Source organism: Suricata suricatta, chromosome 8 (genome assembly GCF_006229205.1).
Source record: "Suricata suricatta isolate VVHF042 chromosome 8, meerkat_22Aug2017_6uvM2_HiC, whole genome shotgun sequence".
Classification (NCBI taxonomy): Eukaryota; Metazoa; Chordata; class Mammalia; order Carnivora; family Herpestidae; genus Suricata; species Suricata suricatta.
Window position 1 is genome coordinate 33,798,653 of NC_043707.1, and position 12,221 is coordinate 33,810,873.

Consider the following 12,221-nt stretch of genomic DNA (forward strand, 5'->3'; position numbering starts at 1 on the left):
TAAGCCCGTGCTCGTGCTCATAACTACGTTCCGTACAACTTACCCGCTGGCAAGAATGCAAGGTTGGGCCTTTCAACCACTAGAACACAGTTTTTTAAATTGACCGTTGCAGACTTGTGGAGTGTTTTTACATTGATCTTTTGCTAATGCAATTAGCAGTTATGTTTTGCATGTATGACTTAATAAATCCTTGAATCATACGACTGTAACATTTGAATTCTTGAGGGCTCAAGCAACTTGGGGTGTGTGTTTGCCTCACCTGAAAATCCTGGGTTGTTCCAAACAACCAGTGCAGGTTTTCATGCTGGGGGGATGGGGAGGGGAGAAGCTGGGAGAGTCAGCAGGGACCTGTGGGCAGGGCGTCCACACTGGGGCGCACGTGCACCTGGGGCCAAGGCTCTGTGCTGAACATGGTGGCTGCTGGGAGCCCGAAAAGGGGGGGAAGAAGGCTGATTATGACTTTAAAGTCTTTCCTGGAGCCTGAAACGACGTTAATGAATGGGTCATGGTAGAATCAATTTTCTAACTCCTTTTTATCACTCTGAAGATTGCTTTACAGTTGAGTATTTTTAGGAGATACCCCATTTCAAGACCATGTAGTTCTAAAGTTTGCTACAAAAACAGGATCCCATCACACCCTCCCTAAGGAAACTAATTTGAGTTCTTTAACCTATTTTTATCCCCATATCTAAATGATGGATCATCTTCTTACCTACCAGTTTTCATCACCGGTTCCCGAGGAAAGGCTAGAACTCAAACACCCACGTGGAAGAAATGCGTGGGGCCAGGGATGGGGTCGGGCAAGGAGCCGCGCCCCCCCCCCCCCCCCCCCCCCGGTTCCCCAGCTGTGCCCCCTCCCCCCATGTTCACTGATCCGCCTGTCCTGCCGGGATTTTATGGAGGGTGTGAGAGGTGTGCCTGATGGAGGTCCCCGCTATCTGCTTCCACCTCCAGCCCTTCTCCCCTCTTCCCTCCTTAGGGGTCCGCTCAGTCACAGGACGTCACTGCTGGTTGCATATTTCAGTTGCGGCCATCACTGCGGTCCTCCCACCACAGCAGCCGCCCTGAGAATACCTTCCTTCCCTCCAGAGCATGAGCCTGGTTGGTGTTTGCTGTTTAGCATCCATGTTACTGTGCAGATGGGCCTGGCTGAGCTGCTGAGGAACGAACTGTGCCGCTCGACTTCCGGTTCCTCTGGGGGATAATTAAGACTATTTGCATTGCTGTGTGCTTCACAATTTAACCACAGACTTCCAGCCAATACTGAAATTCCTCAAGATGTTTGCTGAGTTTCAGCAATTCCCATTTTCCTAGTCTCAGAATCCTCTGGCCACTATTTATCTTATGTATCAATTTTTTTTAAGTTTGTTTTTTTAGTAATGTCTGCACCCAATGTGGGGTTCTGACTCAGACCCCAAGATCACGACTTCCTGCTCTACCTACCCAGCCAGCCGCGTGCCCCCAGCTTCCTTGTCTCTTAATTTTCAGCTCAGTGAACATTCTCCAGGAGTTTCCACAGAAGGAAGCGTGTGGGAAACTGTGCTCTCACGTCTTGGCCATGGCCGTAGTCCGGCCTTGGGGGAGGTCTTCCCAGCTTTGCACAGCCTGGGTTGCTTCCGTCTCTTGTGCTCTGTGCTCAGTGCTGCCGTCCCAGTGGCCCCCGCCTGGCTGCTGTGGAGTCCATCTTTCTGGCTTGTAACTTCTAGGTGTTTTTTCTTCTCTCCTGCTTTTCATTCAGCCTTGGGATCTGTGCTCTCTGTTCCCAAGCTGTGGCCGGGCAGTGAAAGTTTCCCTCAGCCGCTTGTTGCTCACGTGCCTGGTGGTCCTCGGCTCCGGGGCTCAAGGGTGGACAAGCCTATACAGAGCAGGTTGGAAACGACCCCACAGCTAGAGTCTGGGGGCGCCTCAGATCTGTTAGCTTTCTGCCCCTAGGAACATACGGGAGCTGTGTCTAGAATCAAAACTCAGAGCAGCTGGACATTATTGTGGCATTTAAATTGGAGCTTTTTAAATGGGCCTGTGCAGGTCTGCAGAAGCTAAGGCATGAATGGCTGTGACCGCTCAGAGGCCCTGAGGGAAGGGTCAGACACCCCGAGAATCTTCTTAAAGGTTCTGGTGTCCAGGTGTGAGAAGCTGAGAAACATCATCCCTGTGCCTTTAAGTGTGCTGCTGTCCAGAGCAGACCAAGGGCCCGATTTCTTCCAGCTTCCGGGCAAACCAGCTCGCTCTGACTGGTCCCGTGCCCGCTCTGTCCCAGGTGCGCTGGGCAGGTGAGCTGTAACTAAACCAGAGCAGTTCCTGACTTTCCTCCCCCACTTAAGATTCCATTTCCCTCCAGTCAGCCATTCCTTCTCTTCTTTCGCCATCCTTGTGTATTTATGCTTTTTAAAGGGATCCATTTACTCTGATTTTCTAGCACTTCAGGGGGGTTCAATCAGATGCCTCTGGAATCTTCAGTCTTTAGCCCAGAGCCCCAAAAAAAGTCTACGATGACTTCATTTTTGTTTAGACAGAAAGCTTTTAAAACGTGATTCCTGTAAAACCACCCAGTAAAACAGGCCTTTCTGCAGACATCCAGTGCAAGAGCACATCACTGCACACACACGAAGGACACGCATAAATGCTTTATTGTAAATTCCCTCTGAATCCCCTCGCTGACCTCCCAAAGCCAGAACAGTCTGTGAGCAGGAAGCAGTCAGCGCGATGTTAAGGAGGCTAGAGCACTGAGGGGCCCGGGCCCCGACTCCCCAGCCCGACCTCGCAGCTGACCCTCAGGACCGCCCGGGAGGAAGCCCATCCGTCCCTTACAAGGAAGAAGTGTGTGGAGCCAGGAAAATCCACTTTGCCAAATAAGCTGCACGTCTGTATGCTGGGTTCGGACCCTAAAGAGCGGTAAGATGAGCCCCTGCCAGTGGAAGGTGGGACGCGGGGGGAGTCCACAGATCGTCCGTGCCTCAAACCCGGCCATGGATCCCACCTTCTGCTGGGACAGTTCCGAGATCATCAGGGAATTGCCCCAGAGCTTCCGGAAGCTTCCTACATGAGTCCCATATCTCCGTGTTCTCTCCTGACCCCTGATCTTGCTAATCCTGTGATCACGATGACTTCCCAAGCTATTCAGTGATGTAGAAGACCACCAAATCCAGTACCTGTCGAATTCCTATCTATGGACATCCAAGGTACTGGCCTCACGAACTCATTCTGCTACTGTCCACACAAGAACAAACGTGAGCACGTGCCTCGTTACACCACGTCCACGTTCGCGCCTCCTCCGGGGGGACAGAAGACGTAGGCGGCCCTGTCAGACACCACGCTGTCCAAGGCTTTCATCAGGATGTCGGGCATGTGGTCTGTTAACATCTTGGGGCCGATGAGTATTTTGCTGAACTGTGACCCGTGTGCCCATCTCGCACTATACCGAGCAGCAGCGCGGCAGAACCTGCGGGAGGCAGAAGGTGAAGGTGCGTGGTGCCCCCTCTTCCGTCCTGTACCCCCCCCAGCACCCCGAGTCCACCCCCCACCCCCACCCATGCACTCACCTCCCCCCAGTGCCTTCCTCCTCCAGGTGGATGATCCTGCCCGGGGGGTAGAGGGGAGGGTACTTGGCGGGGGACTCCAAGGGGGAGTCGCTGGAGAAGCTGTACGTCGGGGACCCATGCGTCAGCAGGCTCTGCTCCCCCAGAAGCGGCTGCGTCAGGTGTCCCTGCGCGCCCCCGTCAAGCTCCGTCGGAAAGTTGTCCGGGTTTCCTCCGAACAGCTCATAGCGGCACCCGCGCAGCAGGATCTGGTACTGCGGCGAGACGGGAAGGGGCGCGCCTGGGACTCGGCACCCGGTGCTCGCCCGCCCCACCCGCTGCCGGGCCGTCTGGGACTGGGCCCTGCACCGGCCACGCATGCCTCGGCCCACAGCCAGTGCTGCAGGAGGGTGCCCTCCAGGGCCGATGCCTCCCTGGTTTGTTTAAACCTAAGGTCCCAAAGGACCTTAGAGGCGCAGATGTCAGTGGCCTGAACTTCTGCATCTCTGACACAATGAAGCCACATCTAACTTGAAATAATAGTAAAAACATGCAGATTTTGAGAAAAAGTTACCCTTCTGCCAACCTGCTTCCCTCTTTCCCTGAACATTACTTTTTAAAAACTTGAGGAGTTAGGGGGTAGTTGATTAGCAACAAAAACAATGTCAGAACACTGTTTTCATATTAAATCATATTAAATATAAACTCTATATCCTTGTTACCTATCATCCCCTGCCTTGGATCATACCTCTAGAAATCATTTTTGTATTCTTAGTTCAATTACTTTGAGGGAGACTGAGCTGGAGAGAAGGTGAGAGAATCCCAAGCAGGCTCTGTGCTGTTACTAGCATGGCGCCCGACGCGGGGCTCCATCTCCTGAACTGTGAGGTCATGACCTGAGCCAAAATTGAGAGCTGGATGCTTAGTGACTGAGCCACCCACGTGCCCCTGAGAATCATTAAAAACAAAAAAAAATTTTTTTTAATGTTTTGAGTGAGCTCAAGTGGGGGAGGGGCAGAGAAGAAGGGGACAGGATTGGAAGCAGGCCCTGAGCTGTTGGTACAGAGCCCAATGTGGGGCTTGAACCCACAAACCGTGAGATCATGACCTGAGCTGAAGTCGGAGGCTTAACCGACTGAGCCACCCAGGCGCCCTGAGGATCATTTAAAAGTCTACCCTTAAGAACAAAAACAAAGACTTTTCAATACACCATGGGTATCTTTCTCTACTGGCAAATACAAGTTTATGTCACCGTTCCTGAGGACTAGAGCATCCCACAGTATAACTATCTAATAATTCCTAAACTCTATTTGGCAGCCTTGCTTCCTAAGCTTTGGGACCAAAAGCATCAGAAGACTGCCGGCCATACGACAGGGCTAAGCAAGTGAGTCACGGAAGTGGGACAGGGAAGGGTCTACTACAGTCTGTAACTGGCATTTCCTTGGCATCAGCGGCAGTGCCCCAGATGGAAGTCTGTACGGAGGGGAGAAAGAGCCTCAGGCAAGAGCACTGAATGGCCTGGGCTCAGAGCCTCTGAATCTAGCAATACCCTGTCGGGGCGCGCACGGCCCCCGGCTACTGCACACCCTCAGCCAGGCACCGCCAGCTTACCTTGGGCTTGGTGCAGTGCGCAATCACTCGCAAGATTCTCTTCTTCAAATCTTCCAAGTTGGTCACACTTAACCTGTTTAGAAGACCAGATTGAGGCTCGATATTCGGTCTTTCGGCTGTCCCAAACCCAGAGGGAGCACCGGCGGACTCACCTGGGGATGACGTCCTTGCCTAGCACAAGGGACACAATGAAGGTCTTAGAGTATTCATAAAGGGATTTGCTGAAATTTCAGAAAGATAAACATTAGTGAAGTTTTAGGATTATATTGTCCACAAAAAGCTCCAAGGAGAAATCAAGGAACTCTGCCAAGTCATTAAGGTCAGTTTTCAAAGAATTCAACTATTCTCCACCCTTTAAAAAGGAGGAATGAGAAATAAAATGGAGAGAACTCACTCCGAGTGACTCGTTCCCTGGATTCCACTAAAGCCACACCACCCATCAGCCACATCAAGATGGCAGACCAGGCACCCGCTCGCATCCTCTGACCCAGGAGCCCCCCGTGGAGGGAGCGAACAGAGACGCCCTGGCGAGGGCTGCGGGGTCACTCAGCACCTGACTCAGTTTCAGCTCAGGTCATGATCTCACAGTTGGTGGGATCGAGCCCATCAGGCTCTGCGCAGATAGCAGGAGCCTGCGTGGCATTCTCTCTCCTCTGTCCCTCCTCGGTTCATGCAGGTGTGTGAGCTCTCTCAAAATAAACAAACTTCAAAGAATAAAACACCAAAAACAAACACATAGGACAGATGCAAAGGGTTATCACTGCGCATGACAGCGGAGGCTGGAATCTCTCCACGCATGGAGAGCAGTTCTGTCCATCAGCTGCGGCACGACTGAGGGGTACCACGTCCTCAGCAGCCTGTGCTGCGGCGGGGTGGTCTCGGGACACACGGTCAAGTTACGACAACACATACGACAGCATGAAGACTTCGCTACCTTTTATCTAAGAGGAGGAGGACACATTCGTATTTGCTCTTCTATGTAAGTGCATGAGAATTAGGGAAAAGCGAAGTTCAAAACCAGTGACGACCCCAGGGAAGAAGGATGGAGATTTCTGAATATATCTGCTCTGTAGAGTTGTCTTTGGAACTGTGTCATTGCTTTATATAATCATAAGAATTAAAACAAGAAAAGCAATTCCTAAAATAAAAAAAAGTGAAAGAAATGAACCTAGCGCCAAATTAACCAGACAGAAGAGTTAGTTCAGGTGCCTTTAAAACTACACGAGCTGGCCGTCCATCCCGAGTGGGAATATTACAAAAGAACAAAGCCAAAGGTAAAAACACCTCCCACTGCCCGTGGTCAGCCCACCACCATCCTGAAAGGGATCTGCCAGTCTGCTATCTGCACGCACACATATGTGCACACACACACATATATGCACACACGGCTCCACAGACATATTAAAAATCAGGGCTTATGGAAACCAAGACTTTTAGCACAGGAGAACAAAAGATACAATTTCAGTAAAAACTGATCTTTAGATTGAAAGTATCGATACGAAGTAAGGACACCTTGTCTCTTGGGAGTCACAAATGAGCATTTCCTACCTCTTAGCACTGAAAAGGCCTAGACACTGTGACCCGCTGGCAGGAATGGGGGCCCGGTGCCCGGGTTATAGTCTCCAATACCATTTCCTACTCAAAACAACCCAGTACTCCACGGAGGAGGGGTGGTTGCTGATTCTGGACGGCAGCACGGGGCCAAAAACCTGACGACATCTTGCGGTGCCCGGGGCTGTGTCAGCGGGAGGGGCCCAGTTTGAAGGGACTCCTGCTGCCAATGGTGGCTTCTCTTTCTACGTTGGTTTGAATTTTTTATTTCTGTATGAAAATTCCACGGTAAGATGGTAGTGTTAACAGATTGTAAGCACAGGATAGAGCATTAGTGATCTAGTAAACAGATCTGAAGACCTATCCAGAAGGTAGCACTAGAAACAAAGAAACAAGGTATGAAGGACAAGTCCCCAACATGCGACAAGGGCAAGGGGGTGGCGCCCATCTGCTGGGAGGCCCCCAGGAGGGGGAGACACGTGACTAAGCCTTCAAAGATTTGAGAATCTACTAACCTTCAAGCAAGATACATTAAAAGGAGATCCTACAAACACTTCAGAAAAAAAGCAACCACCCACGTGACCAGGAGGCACCTTACTGAGGAAAAGGCAACACCAAAGGCAGCATGTCATAGGATTCCATTTATGACATTCTAGAAAGGAGAAAAACTACAGTGACAAGAAGATCCTTGGACACCTGAGGGTGGGTGGAAGGGACTGACTGCAAAAGGACACGGGACATTTTAATGGTGATCAGCCCCCAAAGGAAAAAAGACAAAAGAGAAAACTGGCATCCATGAAGTTATTATATACAATTTTTTAAAAATTCATCTGCAGAATTCTAATTAATAGGGAATTTAACAAGGCTGTTGGATACAAAATCAGACAAATTTCTGTGAGATTCATCTGTCAGCCAAAGGAGAAAATGATAAAATTTAATTGAAAGACATTAAAGAGTCCCAGAATATTTGAAAAGTGACCTTACCTTCAAAAACTGGAAGGCTCAGTAATGTGTTAGTTACTTCCCGATTGAACCAGAGAGTAAAGGCAGCTGAAATAAAGCTTCTAAGGTTTTTGTTTACAGAACTTGCCGTGAGGCACAAAGGGTTCAGAGCAGCCCGGATGCTCTTGCCGTAGTAAAAGGCATGCAGATTTGCACGGTGAGAGGCCCCTGCTTCGGTCAGCAGCAGGGGAAGAGCTGCCAGGACGCGCTGTGGGAGGGGGAATGACCGGACCCCAGCCTCACGCCACACACAAAAATGCAATTAAACACAGATTAGACCTACCTAAAGGTGAAAGGCCAGACCAAGAGCTGTTGGAATAAAGGAGATGAGCCCATAGGTTTCTTAAATGAGAAACAAAAATCCTAAGTGAAAAGACTGACAAAGGAGTGTTAAAACCAAGACTGGAAGGAAGGAAGTGAAGACAGGACTCACGGCGAGCCCAGAGCACATCGAGGGCCGGGAGAGCGTGCCCAGGACACTTGCCGCCGCCGAAGAATGGGTTACAGAATGTATGTGTTTACAGTTCGAGAAAAAGAGGCCACCTGACACAAAAATGGGCAAAAGGAATATCACTAAAATGGAAACTCAACAGCCAATAAATCTACAAAAAGAGACCCAACTTCATTAGCAATCACGGAAGGGCAAATTAAGCCACAATGAAATGTCACACCAAGAGACTGGCAAAAAAAAAATATCTAAATCTGAGAATACCGTTTGTGAAAATGAGGAGCAAGGTGAACTCACATACACCGCGGCGGGAGTGAACCGGACAGCCGTGAGGACGAGCCCTGGGGCGGTACGCGCACGCTCTGTGAGCTAGTGGTCCCCACCTCCATCCACGTACACCCCGAGTCCAAACAGCCCACATCCATCACCAGTGAAACAGGGAATCTGTGATCGACCAATGAAGACATAAAAGCAGAACGGACAGAGTAACATCTTACAGGCATCAAACATAAAGTGGGAAAAAAAGGAAGTCACGGAATCTAGTTCTATTTCAAAACCACACAAATCCGACCTGAATATAGGTCGTAAAACTACTTTTTTAGAGCAAAGGAAGAATTTTCACAAAGATCAGGATGGGGAGCGTCTGCAGGGAAGGAGATGAGGCACGGCGAATGCCACGCCACTGCTGCTCCACTTCTCAACGTGGGCACAGAGCGGGTGTGGGTCTTTAAATCGCTTTATTGAGGCAGACGTAGCAAAATTACCCACTGTGAGTGTAAGATGAGTCCTGACGAATGTGTTAACTGCTCAACCGCCACCAGCATCACAGTAAAGAATGTTTCCAGCGCCCCCGCAAGCACCCTGTGTCCTCTGGCCATTGGTCCCACCCCATGCCCATGAGGGGGTGACTGGGATCCTACAACAGGTCTTGTGTGCAGACTGTCTGCACACAGCAAAAGGCATCCACGTTGTATGGATGTTTGCTTATTATTCTCAAAAATGTATGTTTTGTGTTGTTTCAAAATGTAAAAATTCAGTTAAAGGGCCGCCTGGGTGGCTCAGTCAGTTCAGCATCCAGCTTCGGCTCAGGTCATGATCTTACGGTCTGTGGGTTCGAGCCCCGCGTCAGGCTCTGTGCTGACAGCTCAGAGCCTGGAGCCTGCTTCTGATTCTGTGTCTCCCTCTCTCTCTGCCCCTCCCCTGCTCTCTCTCTCTCTCTCTCTCTCTCAAAAATAAATAAAACATTAAAAAAAATTTCAGTTAAAAACGTCACTCATGTTGGGGCACCTAGGAGGCTCAGTCAGTTAAGCGTCCAACAAGCGGTTCCTGGGGTTCGAGTCCCATATCAGGCTCTCTTCTGACAGCACTGTCTCTGTCACCTCAAAAATAAATATTAAAACAAAATTCTAAGTCCTTCATGTTTTTTAATATATATTAAATGTATAGTTTAACATAAAAAGAGCTTAAAAAATTTTAAGGATATACAAAAATTTATAAAAAAAGTTATAGTTATATACAATTATAAATATAATTACTTGTAACAAAAAAAATCAATAGAATAAAAATGGCATAGCCAGATAGACTACTCAACAGCTACATAAAAAACATGCTCTCCAACAGTGTTTAAGGATATAATGTACACGAAATATTACTTCCAGGCATCGGGGTGCCTCGGTTGGTTGGGCATTGGACTCTTGATTTTTAGCTCAGGTCACGATCCCAGGGTCGTGGGATCCAGCCCTGTGTTGTCCGACTCTGTGCAGAGTGTGAAGCCAGCTTAAGATTCCCTCTCTCTCTCTCTCTCTCTCTCTCTTTCTGCCCCTCTCCTGCTCCTGCTCTCTCTCCAATAAATAAGTAAATTTGTAAAACATAGCCACACACACAAGCAGCTATTAGTAAACCAACCTGAATAGTTCCAATGTGATTTCCAGGTAGATCTTTGATCTTTCCACTTTTTTATACTTTCCAAAATTTCCACAGTGGATACAAAGTTACTTCTTCCCCTTTTCCTTTCTTTTTAATTACAGCACAAATTTCTTTTATAATCAGGAGCAAAGATTATATATATAGGATTAAATACGTAAAAAGATGTACGTCTCAAACTTAGGAAAAAAATCAGTAAATAAATTCAGCACAGGTGTAGGCTATAGGATGACTACGGGGGTACCTGGGTGGCCCAGTCAGTTAAGCCTCTGACTTTGGCTCAGCCCATGATCTCATGTTTGTGGGTTTGAGCCCTGTGTTGGGCTCTGTGCTGACAGCTCAGAGCCTGGAGCCTGCTTCAGATTCTGTCTCCTGTCTCTCTGCCCCTCCTCCTCTCATGCTCTCTGTCTCTGTCTCAAAAATATATAAAACATTAAAAAAAAAGTTTTTAAATGACTACAAATGTAACATGAACCGTTCAGTTTCCCCGTGCAGAGAAGTTATGTTCACATGCACTGCAGTCTATTAAGTGTGCAAGGTCTATTTAACTTTTTTTTTAATGTTTATTTATATTTGAGGGGAAGAGAGAGAACACAAGCGCGGGAGGAACACCAGAGAGAGAGAATCTGAAGCAGGCTCCAGGCTCTGAGCTGTCAGCAAATCACAAGCAATGAGATCATGACCTGAGCCGCAGTGAGACACTGAACCAACTGAGCCACCCAGGCACCCCAAGTGTGCAATGTCTATTAAGTGTACAATGATGTGTCTACAAAAAGAATGAATACACCTTAATTAAAAAATACTTTATTGCTAAAAAACCTGCTAACTACCATCAGAGCTTTCAATGAGTCCTAACCACCCATCACAGGCCGACATAAAATATGATGAAAAAATCTGAAATACTGCAAGAACCATTAAAATGCAACAAAGGCATAAAACGAGCAAATGCTGTTCAAACAGTTGTTGCGACAGACTTGCTTAAGGCAGGGTTGCCATAAACCTTTATTTTAAAAAGTTTCAAAAGCAAAGCAGTTCCCGAGAAGCATAACAGAACAAGGCGTATGCTTGTATGCAGAGATCTGTTGTTTCTATAAAGTAATAACTACCAAAAAGAAAAATAAGAAAGCAATCCGACTTAGAATTGCACCCCCAAAATATGAAGTAATAAATGTAGCCAAGGAGGTGAAAGATGTGTACACTGGAAACCGTAAGACCTGATGAAAGAAACTGAAGTAATTCACACAAGTAAATGGGAAGATTTCCAGAAGAATTAATACTGTTGAAATATCCACACTACCCAAAGCAATCTAATTTCTTCTGGAAATCTTCCCATTTACTTGTGTGAATTACTTCAGTTTCTTTCATCAGGTTGAGTCCCTATCAAAATTCCAACAGCATTTTTCACAGAAATAGACCAAATAATCCTAAAATGTATGTAGAATCACAAAAACCCCAAATAGCCAAAGCAACCTTGAGAAGGAAGAACAAAGCTGGAGGCGTCATGCTCCCTGAGTTCAAATGATGCTATAAAGCTACAGTAATCTAAATAGCATGGTACTGGCATAAACACAGACATACACCCCAGAAACAAACCCAACTAATTTACAACATCGGAGCCAAGAATATTCGATGCAGCGAGAACAGTCTCCTCAAGTCACGGTGTTGGGAAGGAGGAAACCGGACCCCCACCGTCCACGACACTAACCAACTCAGAATGACTGAAGACTTACATAAATACAAGACCGGAAACCATAAAACTCCTGGAAGAAAACAGGCAGTGAACTCCTTGACACTGGACTTGAGGATGACTTTTTGAATTTGACCCCAAAAGCAAAGGCAACAAAAGCAAAAATAAACAAGAGGGAACACATCCAACTGAAAAGCTTAGCAAAAGGGAACAACTGACAAAATGGAAAAGCAACCTATGGAATGGAGGAAAACACCTGCAAATCTTATCTCTGACAAGGGACTGATACCCAAAATACATAAGGAATCCACATAACCCAGCACCAAAAAAGCCAGCAAGATTAAAAACTGGGCAGAGGAGCTGAACAGACACTTTTTTAAAAACAATACTTGGGTGTTTTTGTTTTTGGAAGAGAGGACACCAGTGAATGAGGCGCAGAGAGAGGGGGAGAGAGAGAGAGAAGTGGGCCTCACCCGAAGTGGGG

General features: G+C 47.7%; 1 protein-coding gene across 3 annotated transcripts in view; it reads right to left on the minus strand.

Moving 5' to 3' along the window:
• Positions 1-2,609: 2,609 nt before the first annotated feature.
• Positions 2,610-12,221, minus strand: part of DAGLB (diacylglycerol lipase beta) — a 29,189-nt gene continuing 19,577 nt past the window's right edge. For all 3 annotated transcript variants that reach the window (XM_029946850.1, XM_029946848.1, XM_029946849.1), the window contains 4 exons: positions 5,279-5,347; positions 5,127-5,199; positions 3,540-3,790; positions 2,610-3,439 (listed from right to left, as the gene is read on the minus strand). In XM_029946850.1, coding sequence (XP_029802710.1) covers positions 3,244-3,439; positions 3,540-3,790; positions 5,127-5,199; positions 5,279-5,347 — 589 coding nt within the window. In that variant the 3' untranslated portion in view covers positions 2,610-3,243. The remainder of the gene's footprint in view (positions 3,440-3,539; positions 3,791-5,126; positions 5,200-5,278; positions 5,348-12,221) is intronic.